The sequence below is a fragment of the Zalophus californianus genome, chromosome X, assembly GCF_009762305.2.
Source record: "Zalophus californianus isolate mZalCal1 chromosome X, mZalCal1.pri.v2, whole genome shotgun sequence".
NCBI lineage: Eukaryota > Metazoa > Chordata > Mammalia > Carnivora > Otariidae > Zalophus > Zalophus californianus.
The window spans coordinates 842061-867547 of record NC_045612.1 but is presented as its reverse complement, the minus strand read 5'-3'; the positions used below and the strand labels follow the sequence as shown (position 1 = coordinate 867547).

General features: G+C 45.0%; 3 protein-coding genes across 12 annotated transcripts in view; 2 read left to right on the top strand and 1 right to left on the bottom strand.

Annotated features, from left to right (window-relative positions):
• F8 (coagulation factor VIII) overlaps positions 1 to 25487 on the bottom strand; it is a 138120-nt gene that overhangs the window by 13265 nt on the left and 99368 nt on the right. For 6 of the 8 annotated variants that reach the window (XM_027608366.2, XM_027608365.2, XM_027608364.2 and 3 more), the window contains 7 exons: positions 24101 to 24313; positions 23608 to 23836; positions 23216 to 23398; positions 21949 to 22065; positions 21272 to 21343; positions 19555 to 19640; positions 15535 to 15690 (listed from right to left, as the gene is read on the bottom strand). In XM_027608366.2, the coding sequence (XP_027464167.1) occupies positions 15535 to 15690; positions 19555 to 19640; positions 21272 to 21343; positions 21949 to 22065; positions 23216 to 23398; positions 23608 to 23836; positions 24101 to 24313 (1056 nt within the window). Of the gene's footprint in view, positions 1 to 12027; positions 12504 to 14634; positions 14762 to 15534; positions 15691 to 19554; positions 19641 to 21271; positions 21344 to 21948; positions 22066 to 23215; positions 23399 to 23607; positions 23837 to 24100; positions 24314 to 25487 lie in introns of those variants that run through there. The other 2 variants (XM_027608370.1, XM_027608371.1) reach the window with 2 other exon arrangements.
• On the top strand, positions 3187 to 4947 carry LOC118356520 (histone H2A-Bbd type 2/3). 2 transcript variants are annotated; one of them, XM_035725550.1, is made up of 2 exons: positions 3187 to 3770; positions 4251 to 4947. In XM_035725550.1, the coding sequence occupies exons 1-2, from the start codon at positions 3697 to 3699 to the stop codon at positions 4735 to 4737; spliced, it is 561 nt and encodes a 186-aa protein (XP_035581443.1). In that variant the 5' UTR covers positions 3187 to 3696; the 3' UTR covers positions 4738 to 4947. The 2 variants fall into 2 exon arrangements, with proteins under 2 accessions (XP_035581443.1, XP_035581442.1); XM_035725549.1 differs by having other exon boundaries at positions 4230 to 4947.
• Positions 5746 to 8025, top strand: F8A1 (coagulation factor VIII associated 1). 2 transcript variants are annotated; one of them, XR_004819815.1, is made up of 3 exons: positions 5746 to 7036; positions 7170 to 7297; positions 7667 to 8025. XR_004819815.1 is itself a non-coding variant. In XM_035725548.1 (1 exon), exon 1 carries the CDS (start codon positions 5874 to 5876, stop codon positions 7017 to 7019), a length of 1146 nt encoding a protein of 381 aa, XP_035581441.1. In that variant the 5' UTR covers positions 5746 to 5873; the 3' UTR covers positions 7020 to 7130. The 2 variants fall into 2 exon arrangements, 1 of the variants encoding a protein (XP_035581441.1); XM_035725548.1 differs by lacking the exons at positions 7170 to 7297; positions 7667 to 8025 and having other exon boundaries at positions 5746 to 7130.

Below are 25487 nucleotides of genomic sequence, written 5' to 3'. Positions count from 1 at the left end.
GGGAGCCCGATGCGGGGCTTGGTCCCAGAACCCAGAACCCAGGGATCACGATCTGAGCCGAAGGCAGATGATTAACAACTGAGCCACCCAGGCACCCTGGAAAGTTGAAAATTATCTTTTACAAAACACCTGGGATTTGTATCTGCTTGAATACACTAAAATAGGAATCAGTGTAAGTCTGTTATATAATCACACAGCAGAGTAATAGTATTATGGGGAATTTTCTAAGAAATTGTTTTGCCGGGGCGCCTGGGTGGCTCAGTCAGTTAAGCAACTGCCTTCAGCTCAGGTCATGATCACAGGGTCTTAGGATAGAGCCCCACATCGGGCTCCCTGCTCGGCGGGCAGTCTGCTTCTTCCTCTCGCTCTGCCCCCCTACTCATTCTCTCTCTTTCATATAATAAACAAAAAATCTTTAAAACAAGAATATAGAGGGACACCTGGGTGGCTCAGTTGGTTAAGTGTCTGTCTTTGGCTCAGGTCATGATCCTGGAGTCCCAGGATCAAGCCCCGTGTTGGGCTCCCTGCTCAGTGGGGAGTCTGCTTCTCCCTCTCCCTCTGCTCCTCCCCCCACTCGTGTTCTCTCTCTCACTTGCTCACACTCACTCTCTCAGATAAATAAATAAAATCTCTAAAAAAAGAATGTAGAAGCGCCTGGGTGGCTCAGTTGGTTAAGCATCTGCCTTCTGCTCAGGTCATGATCTCAAGGTCCTGGCAATGAGCCCTGTGTTAGGCTCCCTGCACAGTGGGGAGTCTGCTTCTCCCTCTCCCTCTGATACTCCTCCCTGCTTGTGCTCTCCCTCTGTCTCAAATAAATAAAGAAAATCTTTAAAAAAAAGAATATAGATGCAGAAATCCTCAAATAATTTTAGCAAACTGAATCCAGCAGCACATTATAAATATTACATTTCATGTCCAAATAGGAATTCTCCCAGGAATACAAAGATTCTTCAACATAAGAAAATTACTTAACAGTAAATTAATAAAACAAAGCTGAAAAAACCCACATGATCCTCTCAACTGATGCAGAAAAAGCATTGAGCAAAAACCCAATTTTTCCTGACAAAAAACAACAGCAAACTAGGAATGGAAGGGGAATTACCAAACATAATAAAGGGCACTTATGGAATACCCATAGCTAATGTTCTACTAAACGGTGGAAGACTGAAAGCTTTTCCCCTAACATCAGGAACAAGACAAGAATTCTTGCTTTCACTGCTTCTATTCACGATTGTAATGGAAATCCTAGCCAGAGCAATGACACAAGAAAAAGAAATAAAAGGCATCTAAATTGGAAAGGAAGAAGGAAAAGTATCTCTATTCTCAGATGACATAATCTTACATATAAAAAATCCTAAACAATACACAAAACACATAGAGTTAATAAGTGAATTCAACAAAGTAGCAGGATATGAGATCAACACACAAAAATCAGTTGTGTTTCTATATGGTAGCAATGAAAAAATCTAAAATGAAATTGACAATTCTATTTTTTTAAAGATTTTATTTATTTATTTGAAAGAGAGCATCAGCAGGGGGGAGGGGCAGAGGGAGAAGCAGATCCCTGATGAGCAGGGAGTCCGATGGGGGGCTCAACTCTAGGACCCTGAGATCATGACCTGAGCCAAAGGCAGACACTTAACCGACTGACCCACCCAGACACCCCCAACAATTCTATTTAAAATACCATCAAATGGATGGGGTGCCTGGGTGGCTCAGTCATTAAGTGTCTGCCTTTGGCTCAGGTCATGATCCCAGGGTCCTGGGATCGAGCCCCGCATCAGGCTCCCTGCTCCGCGGGAAGCCTGCTTCTCCCTCTCCCACTCCCCCTGCTTGTGTTTCCTCTCTCACTGTGTCTCTCTCTGTCAAATAAATAAATAAATAAAATCTTTAAAAAAATAAAATCAATTTCACCTTTTCCCTTTTACCTTTGTTTTTTTGCCATGTGTCTCTGTCTGTCAAATAAATAAATAAAATCTTTTAAAAATATATCATCAAATGGAATTAAATACATAGGAATAGTTTAGCCAAGGAGGTGCAAGACTTGTGCACTGAAAATTACAAATTATTCCTGAAAGAAATTAAAGAGGACCTAAATAAATGGAAAGTCATCCTGTTTCAGTAAATTGAACATTTAATATTAAGATGGTCATAATCCCCAAGGCAATATAGAGATTCAATACAACCCCTATCAAAATCTCAGTGACTTGTTTTGCAGAAATGTTAAAGCCAATCCTAAATGCATGTGGAACTGCAAGGGACACAGACAGCCAAAACAATCCGGAAAAAGAAGAACAAAGTTGGAGGACCCACACATCCCAATTTCCAAGCAATCCCCAAAACGGCATAATGGTGGCATAACGGTCGACATGTAGGTCAATGTTTTGGAATTTAGAGTCAGAAATAAATTCACAGATTTATGAATAGCTGATATTGAACAAGGGCGGTCAGGCCATTCAATGTAGGAATGAGCAATCTCTTCAAGGAATGGTGCTGGGAAAACTGAATATCCACAGACAAAGAATGTGGAGTCCAGTCTGAAACCGTGTCTGAAAATGAACTCCAAAACTGGATCGCAATCCTAAATGTAAGCAAGGAAACTATGAAACCCTTGGAACAAACCATAGATGTAAATCCTGGGGGATTTGATTATGCAACGGTTCCTTAAATATGGCAGCCAAAGTAAAGCGACAAAAAAAAAAGGGAGGAGAAGAGGAAGGAGGAGGAGGAGGAGGAGGACCTGTGTAGAAAGTGAAAGGCCAACCTCCCCCTCCCCAGGATGGGGGAAGCATTTGCAAATCATATATGTGATACGGGCGTATTTTTCAGAATGCATAAAGAATGCTTGGAACTCAACAACAAAGAGGTGAACGACCCAGTTAAAGAACGGACCAAGGACTTGAGCAGACATTCCTCCGAAGCGCATGTACACATGGCCAAGAGGCACACGAAAAGCTGCTCAACATCGTTAGCCATTAGGGACATGCAAATCAAAACCACCAGGAGGGGCGCCTGGGTGGCTGAGTCGGTTGAACGTTTGGACTCTGGACCTCGGCTCAGGTCATGCGTGATCTCAGGGTTGTGAGATCCAGCCCCACGTCAGGCTCCACAGTGGGTTCTGCACCGGGCATGGAGCCTGCTTAAGATTCTCTCTCTCTCTCTCTCTCTCCCCCCCCGCCCCCCCATCTCCCTCTCCCCCTCCCCCCGTCTCCCTCTCTAAGAAAAAGAAAAAGTCGCCATGAGATAGCACTTCACACCCAGTAGGCTGGCCTCTTCTAGGCACAAGAGAAACAAAACAAGTGGAAAATGACAAATTTGGGCGAGGGTGTGGAAGAACTGGGACCCTCGCACAGTGCTACTGGGATTGGAAAGTGGTACAGCTGCCGTGGGAATCCGTTGGGCAGCTCCTCAGTAAGTTACACATAGAATGACCATAGGAAGGACCCCGCAATCCCACTCCTAGATCTATACCCGAAGGCATTGGAAAGGGTGCTCCAACAGATCCCTGTACGGGAACGTCCACCGCAGCGCTCTTCCTTCCCATCTGCCCCAAGGTGAAGGTGGAAAGCACCGCAAGGCCTGTCCACTGACGCACGGGATGCACAACACGTGGTCTATCCATGCCGTGGGATATTATTCGGCCATCCATCAAAAGACACGAAGTGCTGATTCAGGCTACCAGGTGGAGGAACCCTCATGAAAACACGGGTGCTAAGTGAAAGCAGCCCGACCCCAAAAGCCACCGATTGGTCTTACGATCCCATCTCTAGGTAAGTCTCCCGAAGAGGCAAACCTCTGTGGACCGGAAGCACATGAGGGGTTGCCTGGGGGCTACGGGGGAGGTGGGGAGGGACGGAGGTGCTGTGGGGCGGGGGGGAGGGGGGGGAGTGACTACCTGACAGGTACAGGGGTCTCTTTTTGGGAGTGGTGCCCACGTTTTGGAACTAGAGAGTCGTGTTGGTCGCCCGACACCTCGAGTGTCTGCTTGGTACCACCGGACCCTCCACGTCTGTTTTTTGTTTTTTTGTTTTTCTTTTCTGTACAATGTCCCCGTGGGGCGGAAAGTGAGCATTCCCCTCAAAGAGAGGTTGCGGGGGGGGGGGGGGCGGTGAGCAGGTTCCTGCCGGTGCCGGTTCTCGGCAGGCCCAGGCTCCCAGCAGGGGCCGATGGGAAAGCAGTGACCTCACCGGATCTACGTGTCACGAAGTGTGTCCCCGGACCAATGAAAGGGGTCGGTCCGTGGTCGCTAGGAGACGGCGGCGTCGGGGCCCGAGTACCCGCTGGTTGGAGAAGTTGGGCCCAGCTGGCGCACCGCACCGCACCGCACCGCACCGCACCGCACCGCACCGCACCGCCGAGCTAGGCCCGTCGGAGAAAGCGCAGTCAAGGCCCAGCATGCCGGGGAAAAGGAGCCGTCGAGCGTCGTCCAGTGGCCGGAGGCGGACCCGCTCCCGCACTGCCCGAGCCGAGCTGTCGTTCTCCGTGAGCCTCGTGGAGCGTCTCCTGAGAGAGGGCCACTACGCCCGGCGCCTGGGCTCGTCCGCACCGGTCTTCCTAGCGGCCGTCATCCAGTACCTGACGGCCATGGTCCTGGAGCTGGCAGGCAACGAGGCCCAGAACAGCGGCAGGAGCCGCATCACCCCGGAGCTCGTGGACATGGCCATCCACAACAACGCGCTGCTCAGCGGCTTCCTCGGGACGACGACCATCTCCCAGGTGGCCCCGGACTGGGACTAGCTGCCCAACGTGACCCGGGTTCTCGGGCCTCGGCCGGCCAGTCAGGCCTGCTCACCGCCCGGGCAGCCCCGGCCTGGCTGGTGCCTTGGGCAAAGTCCTGGACAGTCCAGAAAAGTGGGGCAAGGAACCCACGTGTCGAAGCAATAAAAACGAACGAAAGAAAGAACCCCATGTGTGTGCTTCAGTCGCTTTGTGTGGGACGTCGTTGGGGGACGTCCCTCTCCCTGGAGGGACCGGGGGGGGGGGGGTCGCGGGTGGTGGCGGCGTCTGGCTGCCGTGCAGAGAGGGGTCGGAGTCGGGGAGGACAGAGTTTCTCTCGGGGACAGTGCAGGGGGTGGCCCTGGGTGGGAGAGGCTGGCTGCGTTGCGGTGCGGGGAGGGGTCGGAGGCGGTGTCTGGCTGCGGGGCGGAGGACAGAGAAGAGCCGTTTCTCTCGGGGACTGTGCAGGGGGTGGCCCCGGGTGGGAGAGGCTGGCTGCGGTGGGGAGGGGGGTGAGGCTGGGGCACAGAAGACAACCCCCCTTCCCCCCCCCCCCGCCCCCCGCATTGGCTCTGAGCAAGTCAGAGCCCGGGACGGTCCCGGGAAGGATGGTGTTCCTTGGGCTGGAGCTCAAAGACCATGTGACCGCGCCGTCGTGAAGGGGCGAACGTGCAGTGGCAACCCGGGTGCGGGACCGAGGGGTGGCCAGACCTGTCGGCCTGGGCTCTAGTGGGGCAGGGGCTTTGACTGGAAGGTTGAGGACGGACGGGGTGGCGGGGGGGGGTGGTTGGCAAACAAGAAACATGCAAACTTGGCCTTAGGGCCACGCGGGATCGCGAGTTGAGTTTTCCTCGGGTTCCGGTTACAGACGCTAGGAGACGCCTGTAGCGGCAACCTGGGTAACCAGGCTTTCGCCTGGCAAGAGCGGCCACCTGGCCAGGCCCCGCCCCAGGACCCACGATTTCCATAGCCAACGGGCGCCGCGCGAGGTCTCTGGCCGCGGATCCCGCGCGTTTGCCTATCCCCAGGGCAACGGCGCGCGCAGGCTCCGCGAGCGCGCGCGGTCGCGCGGCCAGCCCGAGCCGGCGGGACGCAAGGCACGTCGCGCCCAAGCGCCGCCACGTCCGACGGTCTGCGTCAGCGCGAGGGCGGCGAACATGGCGTCGTCTGCCGCCGGCCTCGGCGGCGGTGCGGGCCCGGGGCCCGAGGCTGGGGATTTCCTGGCACGCTACCGCCAGGTGTCCAGCAAGCTGAAGAAGCGGTTCCTGCGGAAGCCGAACGTGGCGGAGGCGGGCGAGCAGTTTGGCCAGTTGGGCCGCGAGCTGCGTGCCCAGGAGTGCCTGCCCTACGCGGCCTGGTGTCAGCTGGCGGTGGCGCGCTGCCAGCAGGCGCTCTTCCACGGGCCTGGGGAGGCGCTGGCGCTGACCGAGGCCGCCCGACTCTTCCTGCGGCAGGAGCGCGACGCGCGCCAGCGACTCGTCTGCCCGGCAGCCTACGGGGAGCCGCTGCAAGCCGCGGCCAGCGCTCTGGGCGCCGCCGTGCGCCTGCACCTCGAGTTGGGCCAGCCGGCCGCCGCCGCCGCCGTCTGCCTCGAGCTGGCCGCCGCCCTGCGCGACCTGGGCCAGCCGGCCGCCGCCGCCGGCCACTTCCAGCGCGCCGCGCAGCTGCAGCTCCCGCAGCTGCCCCTGGCCGCGCTGCAGTCTCTTGGCGACGCCGCCTCCTGCCAGCTGCTGGCGCGCGACTACAACGGTGCCCTGGCGGTCTTCACGCGCATGCAGCGCCTGGCGCGGGAGTACGGCAGCCACCCGGTGCAGCCACCGCCGCCCCTGCCGCTGCCGCCGCCGCCGCCGCCGCCGCCGCCGCCAGGGCAGCAGGTGGGCCCCGGCGCGGCCCCGGCCCTGCCCGCCGCGCTGCTTCCTCCGAGCGCGGGCTCTGCGCCCGGCGCGCCCTCTCCCGCCGCGCTGGGAGCCTTCTCGGATGTGTTGGTCCGCTGCGAGGTGTCCCGCGTGTTGCTGCTGCTACTCCTGCAGCCGCCGCCCGCCAAGCTCCTGCCGGAGCATGCCCACACCCTGGAGAAGTACTCCTGGGAGGCTTTCGACAGCCACGGGCAGGAGAGCAGTGGCCAGCTTCCCGAGGAGCTGTTCCTGCTGCTCCAGTCCTTGGTCATGGCTACCCACGAAAAGGACACCGAAGCTGTCAAGTCGCTGCAAGTGGAGATGTGGCCGCTGTTGAGTGCTGAGCAGAACCACCTCCTTCACCTCGTTCTGCAAGAAACCGTCTCCCCCTCGGGACAGGGAATCTGATGAATCACCTTAACTAAGTGACTTTTTGCTTGTGGCACAACTTCGTGCATCTCCCCTGGCGTTTGGGGCGGAGAGGGGCGGGCGGCCGAATAAAAGACATGAATCCTGGCAGTTCTACCTTTGTTTATCTTATTCCTCTTGCCTCCATAGGAACTTAGTTGACTGGAAGTTACCTGTATCCCAAAAACTTACTTCCATGACGGTGGGAGGGAAACAACGACAACGTGATAGAATCAGTGGAGGACGTGGCTCTCTTCCCCAAAACTGCCCACATACAAGTAAGAACCCCCTTACCTCTTCTTCCACCTGCCCCCCCCGGCCCCCCACCTCTTTGTTGCAAAGTGAGGATTTGATTTTGCACAGCTCTATACTTAAGCTACATGATTTTTATCCTGATCTGATTTCTTAGCGTAGATCAATGTCTATCCATGTGACCACCCAAGTTCTCCTTTGTTTCATCCGCCCCATACATACTCGTGGGAATGATTTGATTACATACACCATTGTGGCTACAGCCCTAAGTCCATAATAAAGCCATTCTGATGCCCCATAACTTGTGGTTTAGCTTTCCTTCCATCTATAACATGGGAACAGCTTCTCTACATACCAGGAAGCAGAAAGTAGAAGAACAGATGGTTGTCTTTCAGGTCCACGATGTATTCATTCATTTGAAATTGACAGTGAGCCCAGTACTCGGGCTGTGCCACGCAATGAAGCTACAGAGATCCTTTGCGATGTGGACCTTACTCAGCGGCAATGCAAATGTGTCCGGTGCAAGGGAGGGGGGCGTGTTCTAATGCAAATGTGTCTGATGTGCCTTGGGATTCAGAGTTCTGGGTCTAGGTTCTATTCTGAGAGGTATCCCTCGTCCGCGTGACAACTTTTATCTGTAGTAGGGAGCTCTCTGCAACTCTTATTTAACTCAAATATGTAAAATCGGCATGGTTCTCTGGTATTGTGCGGTCATTTATATGCTAGACGGTGTCTTTGTTCCCCAAGAGCAGGAAAGCATCTCATTTCAAAATATTACAGTTACAAGGCTTTTTGGTCCAAATGTTACGTGCAAACCTTACAAACTGGGCGTTTTTAAATTCGATTTTATTCTCTTTACAGTTAGGGTTAGGGTTAGTATGCATCCTCTAGGCTGAAGTTGTATACAGTACTAATCTTTTTGGGGTGAGATTTAAGGACACGGTTCGGCAGTAGGTTTCTGTTTTGCCTTTTGTGTGTGGCGGGGGGGCAGGGAGGGGGATATGTGGAGGGTTGTCACCATGAGTTAAGTGCCTCAAAATGGGTGGGATTTTTAGGGTCATCTTTACTACCTCTATTTCAACAATGTGGAAGCAGTAGGTAAGGGAATACAAGAGAGGCCCATCTGAGACAGAATCAGCCACCATTCCTGTGCTCTCACTTGGCTGCCTGGAAGGGTCTTTTCAGAGCCCTAAAAGCCTAGTCTAACTTATTGAAAAAGTGGGTAGGGTGTCAGACATGTGAAAAGATGCTCAACATCATTCATCATCAGGGAAATGCAAGTCAAAACCACAATGAGAGATCCCCTCACATCTGTCAGAAAGGCTAAAATAAAAAACACAGGAAACAAGTGTTGGCAAGGATGTGGAGAAAAAGGTACCCTTGTGCAGTGTTGGTGGGAATGCAAGCTGGTGTAGCTGCTGTGGAAAACAGTATGGAGGTTCCTCAAAAAATTAAAAATAGAATTACCATATGATCAAGTAATTCCACTACTGGATATTTACCCAAAGAAAATGAAAACTAATTCAAAGAGATATCTGCACCCCTATGTTTATTGCAGCATTATTTACAATAGCCAAATTATGGAAGCAGCCCAAGTGTCCATCCATAGATGAATGGATAAAGAACACACACAAATTGGAATATTTCTGAGCCATAAAAAAGAATGAAATCTTGCCATTTGCAACATGGATGGATATAGAAGGTATAAGGCTATATAATGCTAATAAGTCAGAGAAAGACAAATAGCATATGATTTTACTCATGTGGAGTTTAAGAAACAGGATGAAAGAAAACAAAGAGACAAAAAATCATACTCTCTAGAGAAAAACTGATGGTTACCAGAAGGGAGGTCGGTGGGGGGATGGGTAAAATAGGTGAAGGGGATTAAGAGTGCACTTATTGTGATGAGCCCTGAGTAATGTATAGAAGTGTTGAATCACTATAGTGTACACCCGAAACTAATATAACACTGTACATTAATTATACTGGAATTAAAAAAAAGTGGTTAGCGTGCATGGTCCTTTGTGGTTTTGCTTTTCTTAGTATACTTCTCTCAACCTGGGTTACAGGCCTGGCCAGCTGCCTTACTGTCCTATTGATGAGGGAGCAAAAGGCATGCTGAGGGCAAAGCACAGGTAATACCCTGCAACCACCACCCCCACCATGACCAGGTGGGAAAGGTGTGACATTCCTCAGGCACTCCTGGCTGCCCAAGAGCAAAGGAAGAGGAAAAACAAATGGTTAATTGATAGAGATCACAGTCATGCATGACATGAATCTCCCATCAGTTTTGCAACTGTCTTAATGACTTATAAGAAAAAAAGCAATCTTGGGGCACCTGGATGGCTCAGTTGGTGAAGCGTCTGTCTTTGGCTCAGGTCATGATCCCAGGGCCTTGGGATCAAGCCCCACTTCCGGGCTCTCTGCTTCTCGGGGAGCCTGCTTCTTCCTCTCCTCTACCTGCCACGCCCCCGATTGTGCACATGCGCTCTCTCTTTCTCTCCCTCCAAATAAATAAAATATTTAAAATAAAAAACGAGGGGCGCCTGGGTGGCTCAGATGGTTGGGCGTCTGCCTTCGGCTCAGGTCATGATCCTGGGGTCCTGGGATCGAGTCCCGCATCGGGCTCCCTGCTCCTTGGGAGCCTGCTTCTCCCTCTGCCTCTCTCTCTCTCTCTCTCTGTCTCTCATGAATAAATAAATAAAATCTTTAAAAAAAAAAAAAAACGAAAAAAAGTAATCTTATCAATAGCTAGACCTCCAGAAACCTATAGACTCAATTTCCTGGGACCCTAATGTCACCCTCCCCTCCACAGGATAGAAAATTTTATATAATCAGTCACTCCTCACAACCCCAGTGCAGCTCTTTTTGCCCACAGGTCCTGTCCCTGTGCTATAATAAAACCACCCTTTTTTGCACTGACGAAGTCTCAAGAATTCTTTCTTGGCCATTGGCTACCGAACCACACTTCAAACCACATCATTACGACAAGAATGTTTAGGAGTTATGATATGTGACTGTGATAGTATTTGGATTTGGGCTTAAGGAAAAGCCTCCTTAGGCCTGGTCTAAATTCCTTGCATTGAGGAAGTGGGGGGGTTGTGGAGGGGTGTCGGGGGGAGGGATTACCAGAGATCTTGGTGTTGGGTATACCAGTATAATCTTAGAAAACATCAAGGTTGTTTTTCATTTGCCATTGGCTCATTTATATATCTCCCTCAGAAACTTCATAGCATAGATACCTGGGCCAAGGCCAGATTTCAGCGATTTTCACAGACTTTGACAAAATCACTTGGTAATTATCAACTTAATGTCAAAACAACGCTGATTTCTAACGTGACCAAAAATAAATATTTTTAAAGGACATTAAAAATAGTTCTCTTTTTAACCTGAAAACCAGGGAGAAAGAGCCACATCACTGAAATGTTCATTGATAAATCAAAGTTAACATTTGCATTATTATAAACTATTGAGAATGGTGGCAGTGAAGCAGTGGTCCTTAAGGTTCCCCTCTCCCTCTTTACGTGGGACATCTGTGATGAGAAATATTGCTGATGAAAAATATTTTGTATGTGAATGAAATAAATATATAAAAACATTTGAGAATCACTACACTGGAGGATGATGACTAAGAATGAAATCTCCACATTAGGCACACTCTGGGATGGAAGGGTTCTGGTTAATGGTAACTGCCTTGGCATCTCTACTGCCATTACACTAGACCAGCAGTCTGCAAACTCTCTGTAAGGGACCAGATGGAAATATTTTAGTCTTTTCAGGCCACAAGTGATCTCTATTGCATAATCTTTGTTTTGCAACTTTAAACCTGTAAAAATCATTCTTAACTCATAGTCCACACAAAAGCAGGTGGTGGTCCAAACCTATAGATGGGCTCTAGCTTACCCATCCCTTTACTAGAACCTAGAACATAGTAGTTACTCAGTAGCTGTCAGATGAATGACCTTCATGAGAGTAATTAATAACTCTTTCATCATATTGAATGAGAAAGACTGAAAATAAATCAACTGGTCATTCAACTCCAGGTTCTAGGAAACAAAAAATAAAACCAAAAGAAAGTAAAAGAGAATTTTTAAAGTTTTGAACAGAAATTAATGAATTAGAAAACAACTTCAGGGGCACCTGGGTGTCTCAATCAGTTAAGCACCTGACTCTTGGTTTCGGCTCAGGTCATGATCTCGGGGTTGCGGGATCAAGACCCAATCAGCGCTCTGTGCTCAGCACTCAGCACAAGTGTGCTTTAGAGTCTCTCTCCCTCTCCTTCCTGCTCATGCTCTCAATCTCTCTAAAAAAAATAAATAAATAAAATCTTTAAAAAACAAACAACTTCAGGGCGTCTGGGTGGCTCAGATGGTTAAGCGTCTGCCTTCGGCTCAGGTCATGATCCCAGGGTCCTGGGATCGAGTCCCGCATCAGGCTCCCTGCTCCTTGGGAGCCTGCTTCTCCCTCTGCCTCTCTCTCTCTCTGTCTCTCATGAATAAATAAATAAAATCTGTAAAAATAAATTACTAGACTTTCAATAAAATAAATTATTAAAAAAAAACAAAAACAACTTCAAATCTATGTTTGATTTTAAGACCAAGAGTTGATTCTTTGAAAATCCAATAGAATAGACAAACACCCACTCTGGTAAAGAGAGAAATATGTGTGTATGTAGATGTGGTTCTATGGCATATGCAAGGAGACAGAACTCGAATGTATACATTCACAGCAATTAGCTACGGGTAATGGAAAATGAGAATAACAGTACTCAGATAAGGAATGGAAAAGATAGCCAAGCATTTAGCACTAAGTAAGGCACAAAGCTCAGTGGCATTCCCACCTAACTTTGATTAAACACATGATTACTACATTAATGAAGCTATTCTAGATCAATAAGGTAATGGGAAAAGATGGAAGCTTTTCTACTTTATTTTCAAGTTTAATATAACTCTCATGCCAAAACCTCATAAATAGAGATCCTGAAAAAGGTAAACCAATTTTACTGATTAGTATAGATAGAAAAATTCTATCTACCTCTGAATTCAATGACATTACATCAGCAGCTTGAAATCAGGTCTGATGGGAGTCTTTACATCATGGAAACCACCACACCTCCCCCCACCGCGGCCCCCATTTGCTGCAGCACCAGCTGTTTAACATTCACCAGCACACTACTGAGTGTGATCATACCAAAGATGCTGAAACAACATTTGACGAAACTCTGCAGCCATTCTAAATAAAACAGAAGTAGAAAGAAACTTTGTAAATGTGATAAAAAGTGTTTGTTTGAAACAGTGAACATTAAACAGTGAAATATGGGATCCATTCACAGTAAAGTCAAGAAAAGATAGGCTTCTTTGTTTTATATATATGTCTATATAGTGTCTCTCTGTGTATTTATGCATATTAATCACAAAAGCATTCAGGGTGACTGCTATTTCCTGTTTACCAGGACCTGCCAGCATAATGTTATCAATATAATGGACCAGTACGGTATTCTGTGAGATGTCAAGATGTTTGGAGTCCCTTGGGTCTATAGTACAACAAAGAACAAGGGAGCTGGCACTGTCCTCAGACATGAATAGTAAAGTGAATACTCTTGTTCCCACCTTGTAAATGCAAATCTATTCTGACTTTGCTTATCAATGGGAATGAAGGAAAAAGCAGTTTCTAGGTCAGTTGTTCCATCCATATCCGGTGCCTAGTGCTGTGTTAATTTGCTCCAGAGAAGATACCACCTCTAGAATTGCAAAGTTTTTGTTATCACCACCTGACTAACATTTGTGATATCTGTCATTTCGCCATGACTCATCTGCCAAACGGGCCCTGAGGAGACTAGACACTGCCTCGTGAGGCAACTATTCCAGGTGTAGTCACTGAAAGACTTTTATGCAGAGAAAAGATGACTGCCTCAGAGACTTGGGAAAGGCTGCCTCCTCAGGCAAGGAGATTCGGGGGGACTTGGAGCTTGGCAGGTCTCAGCCTCATCCATGTCTGTGTAAATGTACCCATCCCAGGTCTCAGAGTTCCACTTTTTTCCACCGGTACCCTTACCTTAGCATAACAGAGCTGATGGGGTGGACCATTTAATTGTCACTCCACGTCTGCAATTCATATGCTCGGACCTTAGACTTGGTCTCAAGTCTAAGTATTTGTCTACAAGCACAGGATATGGAAGACTCCTTTTAGAGCTCCATGGATGTGTCCTGATTCTCCATGTATGTTCATGGGTGTTCTTGTGTATATTCATAACATGTAATTTATTTTTCCCTATGTATGCCATAAAAAGAAGGGCTATAAGAGGTTGACAGGCCACTCTACAATCAGCTGATGCTACAGTTTTTGCTATAGTGACTAAATGCCCCTGTCAATTGAGTCTCCCAATGTCCTTCTCACCATCTGTAACGCATCCCATAGTATCACTGGTGATAGATAATCTGAGAAATTGTGATACCAGCACATATCGTGGATTACCCAACATCCAATCTTAGAATTCCATCTAATCCTAGAATTCCATTTTGAGGGTATGTTTCTTAGGGCTAATTCTGGCATTAATTACTGTATAAGACTGAGTTTGAACAAGAAACAAGGAACACTCAAATTATAATAATTTGAGAAAAGTTTAATAAAGGTACTAGGTAGGTAGTTGGGGGCAGGGTATTGTCATCCCTAGGCCTGGTGGAAGTAGGAGTGGGAGCAGAATCTTAAAGGAGAAAATTAGGTAGATTCTTATAGTGGTTTATAAAAATGACCACAAATTCCTTACTTTCCTCCCACTGAGAAGTAGGGTTTATGTCCCTTTTCCTTGAATCTTGGTGGATGTGTGAAACTGCCATGGTCTGAGAAGCTTAGATCTCATGGAAGGCCATATAGAGTTGCTTCAGTCAACAGCCCCAGCTGCTGTCTTAGCTAGGTTAGTCAGCACCAACTACCAGACATGCAAGTGAAGATGCTTCCAGATGATTCCAGCCCCCAGCTGAGCAGAGCACAGCTAACTATCTCTACTGTGCTAAAAGTCCTGACCCATAGAATCAGTGAACAAAACAGAATGGTTGTTTTTATGACATTAAGTTTTGGGGTGGTTTGGTACTCAGTGATAGTAACTGGACCAGAGAGAGAAAGCCACTCTGAAGGGAGCAGTGACCTTCAGTGGAGAGATACAGCCAAATCCTCTACAAGGAGGGTACCAGGAGAATAAATATCTTTTATATATATATATATATATATATATATATTTTTTTTTTTTTTTTAAGTGAACTCTACCCCCAACGTGGGGCTTGAACTCACAGCCCCGAGATCAAGAGTTCCATGCTCTACCAACTGAGCCAGCCAGGTGCCCCAAGAATAAATGTTTTAGTCTTACTTTCCTTCCTTCCTCTGCTCTCTTGCCAGTGCTCCCAAAAGCTAGAGGATAAGGTAGCTTGTTGATGTATTCCACACAGGTCAGGCTCACAGAACAAGAAGCAGGGTAGAGAAGTAGAACCATGGATCTAAAGGGGAAAACAGGAGTTATCTTGCCCAGGGCCATTTGAGGACTTTGAACTTTATTCTAAAGAAAAAAGGGAGACTGAAAGGTTTAGCAGGGGGCTGATAAAATGATTATCACAAAAATGATGTGCAGCTTTTATTAGAGAAGAGAATAGATACAGGAGATGACTAGTTAGGAATGAAGGCAATAGTAACAGCAGTATAAATGAAACAGAAGAGATATGAGAAAGAATTGCTGGATTTGTGGACCAATTCATCAGGAGGCATGAAAATAAGGGAAGAGTAGACAATGATACTAAGGTTTCAAGCCTGTTTAATTTAGGGTCTTGTGATCATTTCCCAAGGTTTCACCCATTCCTCTATGTGGAAGACACAAATCACGTCCATTCATGGTTTTGCCCCCCTAAACTCAAGTTTTTTTTTTTTTTTCCTAAACTCAAGTTTTAATCTCCTGCCTGCTGGACATTCAACCTGATTGCCCTGCTATCATCTCAAACTGAAAATATCCATAAGCAAACCCATAATGTTATCAATCCACTCAATCCTAATCACATATTTCTGTCAACAGAACATCTCTTCATTTCTATTATCTATGAGATCTTTGATGCTACTACTTTTTACTCATATGTCCATAATCACTCTTTTGCCCATAAGTTGAAAAATCTTTTTTGGAATTAAGTTTGTAGAAGCTAGGAGTGTTTGTTCCATATATGAAATCTTTGTCAAAAGCTCTTTAAAAGATTCATGCACTCTCTTGAAAGAAGTAATTACATACCATTAAGGTCCCAGTGGAATTCCCTCGATAACTCTGCCACTTCTTTCCATCAAGACTATACATGATGATAAACTGAGAGATGTAGAGGCTGGAGAACTTCTGACGGGCACCCTGGGTCATGATGCTGTGAATAATCATTGGTGCCAATAGATCCACCTACCAATTGAAACAACACTTTATTTTAAATGTAGGTACGGCCTTCTGAAATTAATTATTGGCTTAAGAAGGATCTACATCAATACAGATATGCTCAGTAGTACCTTGGATTTGTGTGAAACAGTGAGATAAATGACAGGAACAAAAAGGAAAGGTGCTTAGTGGTGGGTTCCCAGGCTACTTCCAACAAACCAGACCACTTTCAAATCAATGTGCTGCACATATGGACCCACATAACCTAGTGCTTTGCCTACACCTCAGCCTCAGCCTAGTCAAAACCAATTTCCTCTGCTCTCCCCAGGCCAGTCCCCCTCCCAACATCACTGTCAGCACTATAAACTGTTGTCCCTCCTTCAAGTGTTAGTTCAGAAACTATTTCTCCTGGTTAGCCTTTCCTGACTCACCCAAATTTAATACTTTCTCTATGCATCTACTTCACTTTGTATACAACTTCATTAGAGCATATTATTGTACTATATTATAAAGCTTTCTTTCCTTATCTGCCTTCCTTGTTACACTGAGATCCTTAAGGCAGTGAACCTGTTTGAATCACCTAACCTCTCTGTGTCTCAATTTATCAGTAAAATGGAAATGACAATGGTGTTTATAGCAAAGGATTAAAGGGTTAATACACGTAATGTGCTGAGTTCAGTGCCGGACACATACTAAACACCTAATAAATGTTATTAGCTTTTATATTTTTTCTAGCCCCAGTATTTAACATGGCATCTGGTACAATACTGATGCACAGCAAATGTTTTGGAATGAATGAGTGAATAATGGTAGAGTGGTAAGGAATTTGTTTTTCTTTCCCCATCCCCACGAAATGATTGGTTCTTAAAGACAGCATGGACCACGAAAGCATTACAAGGCAGTATCTAGTATGGGAATTTTGGCATCAGTTACTGCCCTAACAAGCAAGTCAAACTTAACTTGTCACAGATGCCTGGTGCACCCAAATTGGATTGGTAATAACACTTGAGCTTAATGACTGTCTCAGTAAGTTCCTCCCATCCATCCATCCATCCATCCATCCATTCAAAGAATATATTTTGAGTACTTGTTATGTGCTAAGCACTGCTCTACGTACTGGGAATAGAGCAGTGAAGAAGGGAGAAAAAAAAAAGCCCTGCCTTAATGGAACTTACATTTGACTTGGAAAAACAGACTACATATCATATATATGTTTTTATTTATATACAGCATCAAGTAGTGATAAGGACAGGAGAAAAAGAAGCAGGGTAACAGGACAGAGAGTGGCAAGGTCTTCAGAAGCTACAGCACTATCTTGGCCCAGATTACATGATACTCCCAAATGAAGATACTACATTTTTCCTCTTGGTATTGTGGCATAAACAACTGAAAGTACCAGGTGCAAAAATTACGACTTTTGTTGAAATGACTTATACTATTTCTTCATGTAGTATATGAGAGCTCTTTTTTGGGCCACTGACTATTGCACTTTCTAACAGTTTTTTTTTTAAATATTTTTTTAAAGATTTTATTTATTTATTTGACAGAGAGACAGCGAGACAGTGAACACAAGCAGGGGGAGTGGAGAGGGAGAAGCAGATTCCCCGCTGAGCTGGGAGCCCAGAGAGGGAACACCAGCAGGGGGAGTGGGAGAGGGAGAAGCAGGCTCCCTACTGAGCGGGGAGCCGGATGCGGGGCTCGATCCCGGACCCTGGGATCATGACCTGAGCCGAAGGCAGACGCTTAACGACTGAGCCACCCAGGCGCCCCTAGCAGTTTTAATAAAGTCTGGCCAGCCACCTTTTTCACCTACATTCTGTAACTGATGAATTCTTGGCAAACTGCCAATCTTATCTACTTCATCTTCTTGTTGTGCCTTGTCTATATTATAATTGGAAACTTGGAGGAATTTGGCAATTACAGAGTCAACATTTTCACCTGTGTATCCAGCCATGTATTTGACTGTGACAAGACAGATCTCTCAAGGAAGTAAGCAAAGCAGTAATGAGTCACTCAGTGTACAAATACAAACATTGCAGCTAGACATCTCTGATTGCCTCCCTGGCTCCCCAGAACCATTTCTTTCTTTCTTTTTTTGTTAAGTCACCATAATTCTTTATTTCTCTGGGGTATTTATAAAGTTACCAGATCAAGAAAATGTATACCTGGGCTTTAGTAGAACAGATGGTAAAAAAACACCCTGAGGATGAGGTGATTTAATACAGATTGGGTGATAATACAACTAGGTGGATTTGTAACTGGTTCAATTACCAAAAGCAAACTGTGGTAGTTAATAGATGATTATCAACCTAAAGGGAGCATTCTAGAAACAGTATAGTATAATGATTACAAATTAGGCCTCTGGAGCCCAACTATCACAGTTTGAAGTTTGGCTCAGCCACTTATTGGCTGTATGACTTACGGCAAGTTACTTGCTTCGCTTTAGCTTTCTTATCTGAAATGAGGATGATAATAACAGTGTGGTAAGGATTTGATAGCTTGGGCTTGTTTAAAGCACACAGTAAGGAAGCCCTGTCTACTTCAATATTTTGATCATGAATTTGCTAAAGTATAAAAACGTTTACTGATCAAGCAGTAAATTCTGTGAAACTGGGAAGACTAAGAAATTCTTTGGGAGACAGAAGTTGGATAAGCTGGAACAATGGGCCAAATCTAGTAAGTGGAAACTTAACAGGGTGTATTACTCAGGTTCTTTGGCTAGGCATGGAAAAGGCACTCTATTTACTAGTCTCATTAGGTTGTATCCAGTGAAGGAGATAGAATTCCCCAAATGGAAATGACAATGCTATCACAATAAATAAATAAATGGAATGACAGATGCAGGGCACCCAAGTAGATGACAGTGTCCACTACCCAGGGACACATGTTAAGGTTGAAAGTGAAAACCAGAGAAATACAAGGTCAGAAAATATGGTTTGGCAGCTTCACAAAGAAACAAAAATACTTAGGAATTCATGAACAGTCAGTTCAAATTGAGTCATAACTGGCAGTGCCTACAAAACAAACCAAATAAGGTGAGCTGATGGGACATTGGTTTATCTTTCCCTGATTCCTATTTATTATTTTAACCTCAAGAGAAAATAGAAGAGTAGATGCAATCTTGCAAAAGAGGAAAATACGTAGGGGAATGTCTCTGGTCAACTCAGAAGAGGAAAGAAAGCTGGTGCACAATGAAAAGTGGACAGAGATGGGGAACATAGGTGGTAAGGCATGTGTGCAGTACTCCTCTTCGGGCTGTAAGTACCAGAGGTGGGAGGCACATTCGGGCTCTAGAGGGAACAACTCTCGCAGTTAGGCCGAGAGGCTGAGCTGGCACTTTTACACTACCCTCAGCTCTCATGAAGCATGGAAGGGACCCACAAGTCCCCATATGTATGCCCTTAGAGGGGCCAGAGCCCTGAATGACCCCATGTTCACTTGATAAAATCTTTGGGTATGTTGGATGAAATATATCATTAAAATGAATTTCACGTTTCTTTTTAAATGTGGCTACTAGGAAATATAAAATTACACATGTGGTTTGCATTTGTGGTTCGATTACATTTCTACTGGACAGCGCTGCTCTAGAGGAAATGGGAAAGTGAGAAAATTTGAAAGATTTAGTCATTTAAAAAGAAGTTGAGTAACCCTAAAGACACTGTTTCAGTCACTGGCTCCAAGTTAGTTTACCAGATTGGACTAACAAACAAATCAGCATACTCAATTCTATTCCCAAATATTCTATTCTTCATTCTTGACTATTTTTGTACAAATCAGAAGCTATTCTATTCTTCAGTTCTTTCCCTGTCAGTTACCTGGAGTTTGATAAAAATGACTTTTGAGCTTGCAAGAGGAATACATGTTGTGATTGAATGTGATGCACTTTCTAACCTTGATCCAGGAAAAGGGATCCTTGGTGCTCCAGGCATTGATTGATCCGGAATAATGAAGTCTGGCCAGCTTTGGGGCCCACTGTCCTTTGCCCAAGAAAGGAGAGAGATTAGATTCAGCTGTGTTGCTCCTAGACACTTAGGAATAAAATTGCTCTCTTCTTTTAAGATTTTATTTATTTATTTATTTGAGAGAGAGAGAGGGAGCACATGAGTGGGGGCGGGGTGGGGGGGAGGGGCAGAAGGAGAGGGACAAGCAGACTCCCTGCTGAGCAGGGAACCTGACTCACAGGCGCTCCATCCCAGGACCCTGAGATCATGATCTGAGCCGAAATCAAGAGTCAGTTAACAGACTGGGCCATCCAGGTGCCCCTAAAATTGCTCTCTTGAGAAAGGCTAAGCCTAGGTGTAGAGAAGATAAAGGCATAAAGCATAATATTTTATTTTCTAAATTTAATAATTTCATTTATTGTTAGCACCTCTAATTAGGTGATACTAGAATGTGTTACCAGTACTACAAAATGCTATCATTGTTTCTTCATTACACAATGTATGTTCCTTGTAGAAAAGTTAGAAAATGAAAAATAAAACATAAGTAAAAATGAAAGTAAAAAAAAATCATCCTTTTGCCTAGAGAAAAATAATACTATTTTGGCATATAACTCTCAAGCCTTGTTTTCTTTTTTTAAAGATTTTATTTATTTGAGAGAGAGAGCTCACATGAGCAGGGGGGAGGGGCAGAGGGAGAAGTAGACTCCCTGCGACATGGGGCTCAATCCCAGGACCCCGAGATCATGACCTGAGCTGAAGGCAGATCCTTAACTGAGTCATCCAGGTGTCCCATCAGGCCTTGTTTTAAAAGGGCATTTTGTTCCTTCTAAAACAGGGGCTGACCAACCTTTTTCTGTAAATGGCCAGATAGTAAATAATTTAGGCTTTGCAGATCATCTGGTTTCAGCTACTTAACTGTTGTTGTAGAGCTGTATGTGTCAATATAAGATTTTATTTACAGGGTGCCTGGGTGGCTCAGTTGTTTGGGCGACTGCCTTCGGCTCAGGTCATGATCCTGGAGTCCCTGGATCGAGTCCCGCATCGGGCTCCCTGCTCGGCAGGGAGTCTGCTTCTCCCTCTGACCCTCCCCCCATCTCATGTGCTCTCTCTCTCTCATTCTCTCTCTCTCTCAAATAAATAAATAAAAAAAAATATTTAAAAAAAAAGATTTTATTTACAGACACTGAAATTTGAATTTCACATAATTTTCACATGTCATGAGACATTCTTCTTCTTTTTCTGCCCATTTAAAACTAGAAAAATAATTCTTAGTTTGAAGGCTATATAAAAACAGGCGGTGGGCTAGATTTGGCCTGTAGGCCATAGTTTGCTCACTGTTGCTCTAAAACAATATTTGAGAACTGTCAATAGATCATATTCAAGCTTTACTATCACTGCTCATAGAAAAGTGTAGCTTCCTGCCACACTGAAGACAATGGACTCAAGGGGAGCACTAGGGAATGCAGGTAGGACATTTAAGGAGGTGGTAATGAGAAATGATAGTAGCTTGAACAGTAGGAATCAGAGAAGAGAAAATGGATTTAAGAGGCACTTACAGAGTAAAATTAATAGAAGCATGGAGATGGATAGGTTATCTAAATCTCTCCAACAGAAATAAAAAAAGATATAATCAGCCCAGTTTTTGGAGACAAAATAATGGTATTTACCATATTGTCCTGAAGCTGTAATCTGAAAATCTCGAATGCGTCCAGAAGCCATTCCCAGTGGAGTCTGACACTCTGAAATCAAAGGAGAGGCGCCTGATAGCTAGCAGAGTACATAAACTGAGCTTCACAAATGCAAGCCAATGAAAATGGGAGAACACCAACAAATGGTCAATATTTTTTATTGTTTACTATTTGCCGAGAACTGTACTAAATATTTTACTGTACTATCTACGTCACTTAATTTACTCTAATCGGTAGGTGCTAGAACCTTCCACATTCTGCAGCTGAGGAACTCTGGTTCTCTTACTTGTTTAGGGTTAACTCTTGAACTCTTCCAAGCCATATTTGTAAGTTATCTTTGGTAACTGAACCAAAATTCAGTTTCAAATTTTGCTCTTGGAGATCTTGGAGCTTCACAAAGTTGTGAGAATGAAGCTACTTTTTAGCACTGGTTTGTTAAACATTTAGAGCTTCAGGTTCAAAGTGTTCAAAGCTTCAAACATATCTGCCCTTCTCTGAGGACTCTGCTGATTTCTACCAGCAATATTCATTGTAGATTTGCTAGTGACTATGAGTTTGTATTTATTTCTTGATAAAAGCAGCCATCCTAGGAAGGAGGAAAGCCGTTTAGAAATAGGCTGAGTAGGCAGGGAGCCTCTGCCCACAGTGCTACTTACTTTTGCTGTACACCAGAAAAAAAGTGCTCATCCCAGCTTGTAGGTGTTCACCAATAAGGCATTCTATCCGCCAAATTCCAACTTTGGATGGTAGCATTTCCACAGTCTCAAAAACACCTTATCAAAAACAAAAGCAACAAAAATTATTTCATTTTACTGAAAAAGCATGAGATACACTGGTTTATGCAGAACATCAAAGGAAATCTACTTAAGTCAGTTCTTCCACTGTTGGACCCCTCAAAGCCAAAATGCTTGCTATGTGACCCCTCCAGTTTGGAGGTACTGGGGATTGAATTCTGACAGCCCCGACCCCTGGGGAATGGGAGAGACAGGGTGGTGGCATGCTTTGGTGGGGGAGACAGGAGAAAGCCACTGCACCCTCAGGGTTTTTCAGAGCCAAAGCGTTTTTTTTTTTTGTTTTGTTTTGTTTTTGTTTTTGTTTTCCCCATTGACCAGATGTGAACTCCCTGGGAAAAGGAAGTCAGGGTGAGGTCCTCGTGGACCTAGTCCACCAGGGCTGCCTTCAGGGCTAAAGTAACCCCAGCAGCAAGAAGCTGAGGAATGAGTCACAAGTGACCACCTAGAATAAAGGTGCCAGTTGCAAGTAGATAAGAACTGTCCTATCATTTACCAAAGCAGCAGCCAGGTACAGGAAGAGAGGACTCAACCACACCTCCCTTTCCCAGTGTAGACATCTTGGGAGTGGACATTGCAATTCTGGATTTGAACTATATTTGTGATGTAAAGTGACTGCATGGTGTTTATTACTTAAGAGTGAGCAGAAAAGTCACTGAACTTATTGGAATTTTTACACAGGAACAGGGGAAGTTTGCTCCCACTATTAAACCTGTTTTAAAGGGACAATGGAAAGCTAAAATAAAGCTGTGTTTTGATCAATATTGTGAGTAGTGCTTAATCAATATAGTGGTTACAGACATAAACAAATCACTCTGGATAACTACTACCTCTGTGTGGGATTTGAGATGGGGGAAAATCCCCTTTTCCCAGGCAAGTGCTACAACATTAATTATCCATTTTTTTCTGTTCTATTTCCTTTATAGCACATTATCTGTATCTGAAATTATCATGTTTATTGACTAATTTATTTATTATGTCTCTGTAGGGTAAAGTTACTTGAAAAAGTAAGTTACCTGAGATCAGGGACTTTGTCTGCTTTGTTCATGGATTGCTTCCCCAGTGCCTAGACCAATTAAAGTAAGCACTCAAGTACAGTAGGTAGAAAAAAAGAGCACAAATTAGCTCATACCTGGATAGAGGTTGTAGACTGCCATTTTATATTCCTCTTTTTTCCGTACAGTGAACACATGTCCACTGAAATGAATAGAATGGATGTTTTCATTGCTGCCCATGCTGAGCAGATACCATCGAATCTTTTGATCCTGAGCCATTACTAAGCCAGGTAGTGTATCCATCACATAGCCATTGATTGCTGGAGGAGAACACAGAAAAGGCTGTTGAAATCTGTTACAGAAGTTTCTTTTCCTCTACTCCAGTAAAAAATATTGATTCCTATGAGGATTCCATTCCCATACATATAAGCTCAATTCATACACTGTGCAAGCCTCAGGCTCCAGGCTCCTCTGTTGTAGTGCATGCTGCATTCCACACTGAGTAATAATTGGGAGTGGGCTATATTACCATGGAAGCGGTAATTTTCTTTAAGAGTGGGATCCTCCTTCTGGATATTGCAGGGAGCTCTGCAGTTCCTTTCCAGGTTTTCAGTGAAGTACCAGCTCTTAGTCTCATCAAAAATAGTGAAAAACAGAGCAAATTCCTGCACTGTCACTTGTCTCCCGTGAGCAGGATTCAGTGTGTTGCTGCGGCAGATCAGAAGGGGTCCAATCAAGCCTGAGTGCACATCTTTTTCCTGAGAGAGAAGACATCAATCCTATGAATATAAGGTCCCTCACCTATGAACCAGTGTAGATTTCTAACCCACTCCTTATCTTCCCATAGTACAATCCTTCCTGTTTAGTAGATTCCAGAGTGATAGTTCTCAAACGCAAAAATGATGGCACCTCTCCTATTGAAAGCTTCCCATTAAGCTTACAATAGCAAAATTCTTAGCAGATAGCATGAAGTCCATTTCTTTTAAACCAGTAAGTGGCCAGTGCAATGTACACCTGCTTACCAAATCAACATCAGAAAAATAAGCCCAGGCTTTGCAGTCAAACTCGTCTTTCGTGGGTGCCATATGATGTTGCACTGTCCAAAAGTAAATTTTGGTTTCATTAGGGTTGACAAACTTTCTTCTAGGTTCTGCTCCTTGCCTCTGATCTTCCTCGTAAGAAATAAGGCTAGAATAGAAGGAGTAGGGACGAGAGGCCTGGTTTTTGAAAGTTACCTGCAGAGAAAAAGTAAATACAAAATTTAAAAAAGAATTCGAGTATCATGTTTTAGGATCATATAAAGTCCTTGGCTTAGGGTTCACATCCCTAATAGTAATGCCTATTTTTGAGTTTATCCAAGTTCTTTTTTTTTAAAGATTTTATTTATTTATTTGACAGAGAGAAATTGAGAGAGGGAACACAAGCAGGCAGAGGGAGAGGGAGAAGCAGGCTGCCCGCTGAGCAGGGAGCCCGATGCGGGGCTCGATCCCAGGACCCTGGGATCATGACCTGAGCTGAAGGCAGACGCTTAACGACTGAGCCACCCAGGTGCCCTATCCAAGTTCTTAATACCCAAAGGAAGTGGTACAGAGGACGGGTGTTGTCAGGACCAAACCTAAGGGTCTATCTATGGAGGAAACTGAGGAATTTTTGAACTCTATTTAAAGCATGAACTCAAAGTTGCAAAAGAGAAAATTCCTAAATACTTAAAAGCAATTAAAAAGTAAAAGGGAAAATATCACCCCAGGGGTTTTAAGAGAGCATAAGCCCAAGATTTAACACATATGGTTCTTATGACAATTCCAGGATGAATGCGTATGATCTTTATTTATTTATTTTTATTTTATTATGTTATGTTAATCACCATACACTACATCGTTAGTTTTTTATGTGTTGTGCCATGATTCATTGTTTGCATGTAACACCCAGTGCTCCATGCAGTACGTGTCCTCCTTAATAACCCATCACTGGGCTAACCCATTCCCCCACCCCCCTCCCCTCCAGAACCCTCAGTTTGTTTCTCAGAGTCCATAGTCTCTCATGGTTCGTCTCCTCCTCCGATTTCCCCCCCTTCATTTTTCTGAGAGCTTCCCCCTAAGGTCAGGAACACGGCAGGGATGTCCACTATCACCACTGCTGTTCAACATAGTACTAGAAGTCCTAACCTCAGCAATCAGACAACAAAAAGAAATAAAAGGCATCCGAATCGGCAAAGAAGAAGCATATGATCTTTAAAAAAGACTTCAGATTTCAAAAAATTATACGTGTTTCATAGGACATATGTAAACTAAAATAAGAACCAAAACAGAAAAAGAATTGCTCACAATTCCATAATTTTAGATCCTTCTATATCCTTAATGTAAATAATCAATTGGGCCAATGGATGACTATTTTTGGAAAAGAATAAAA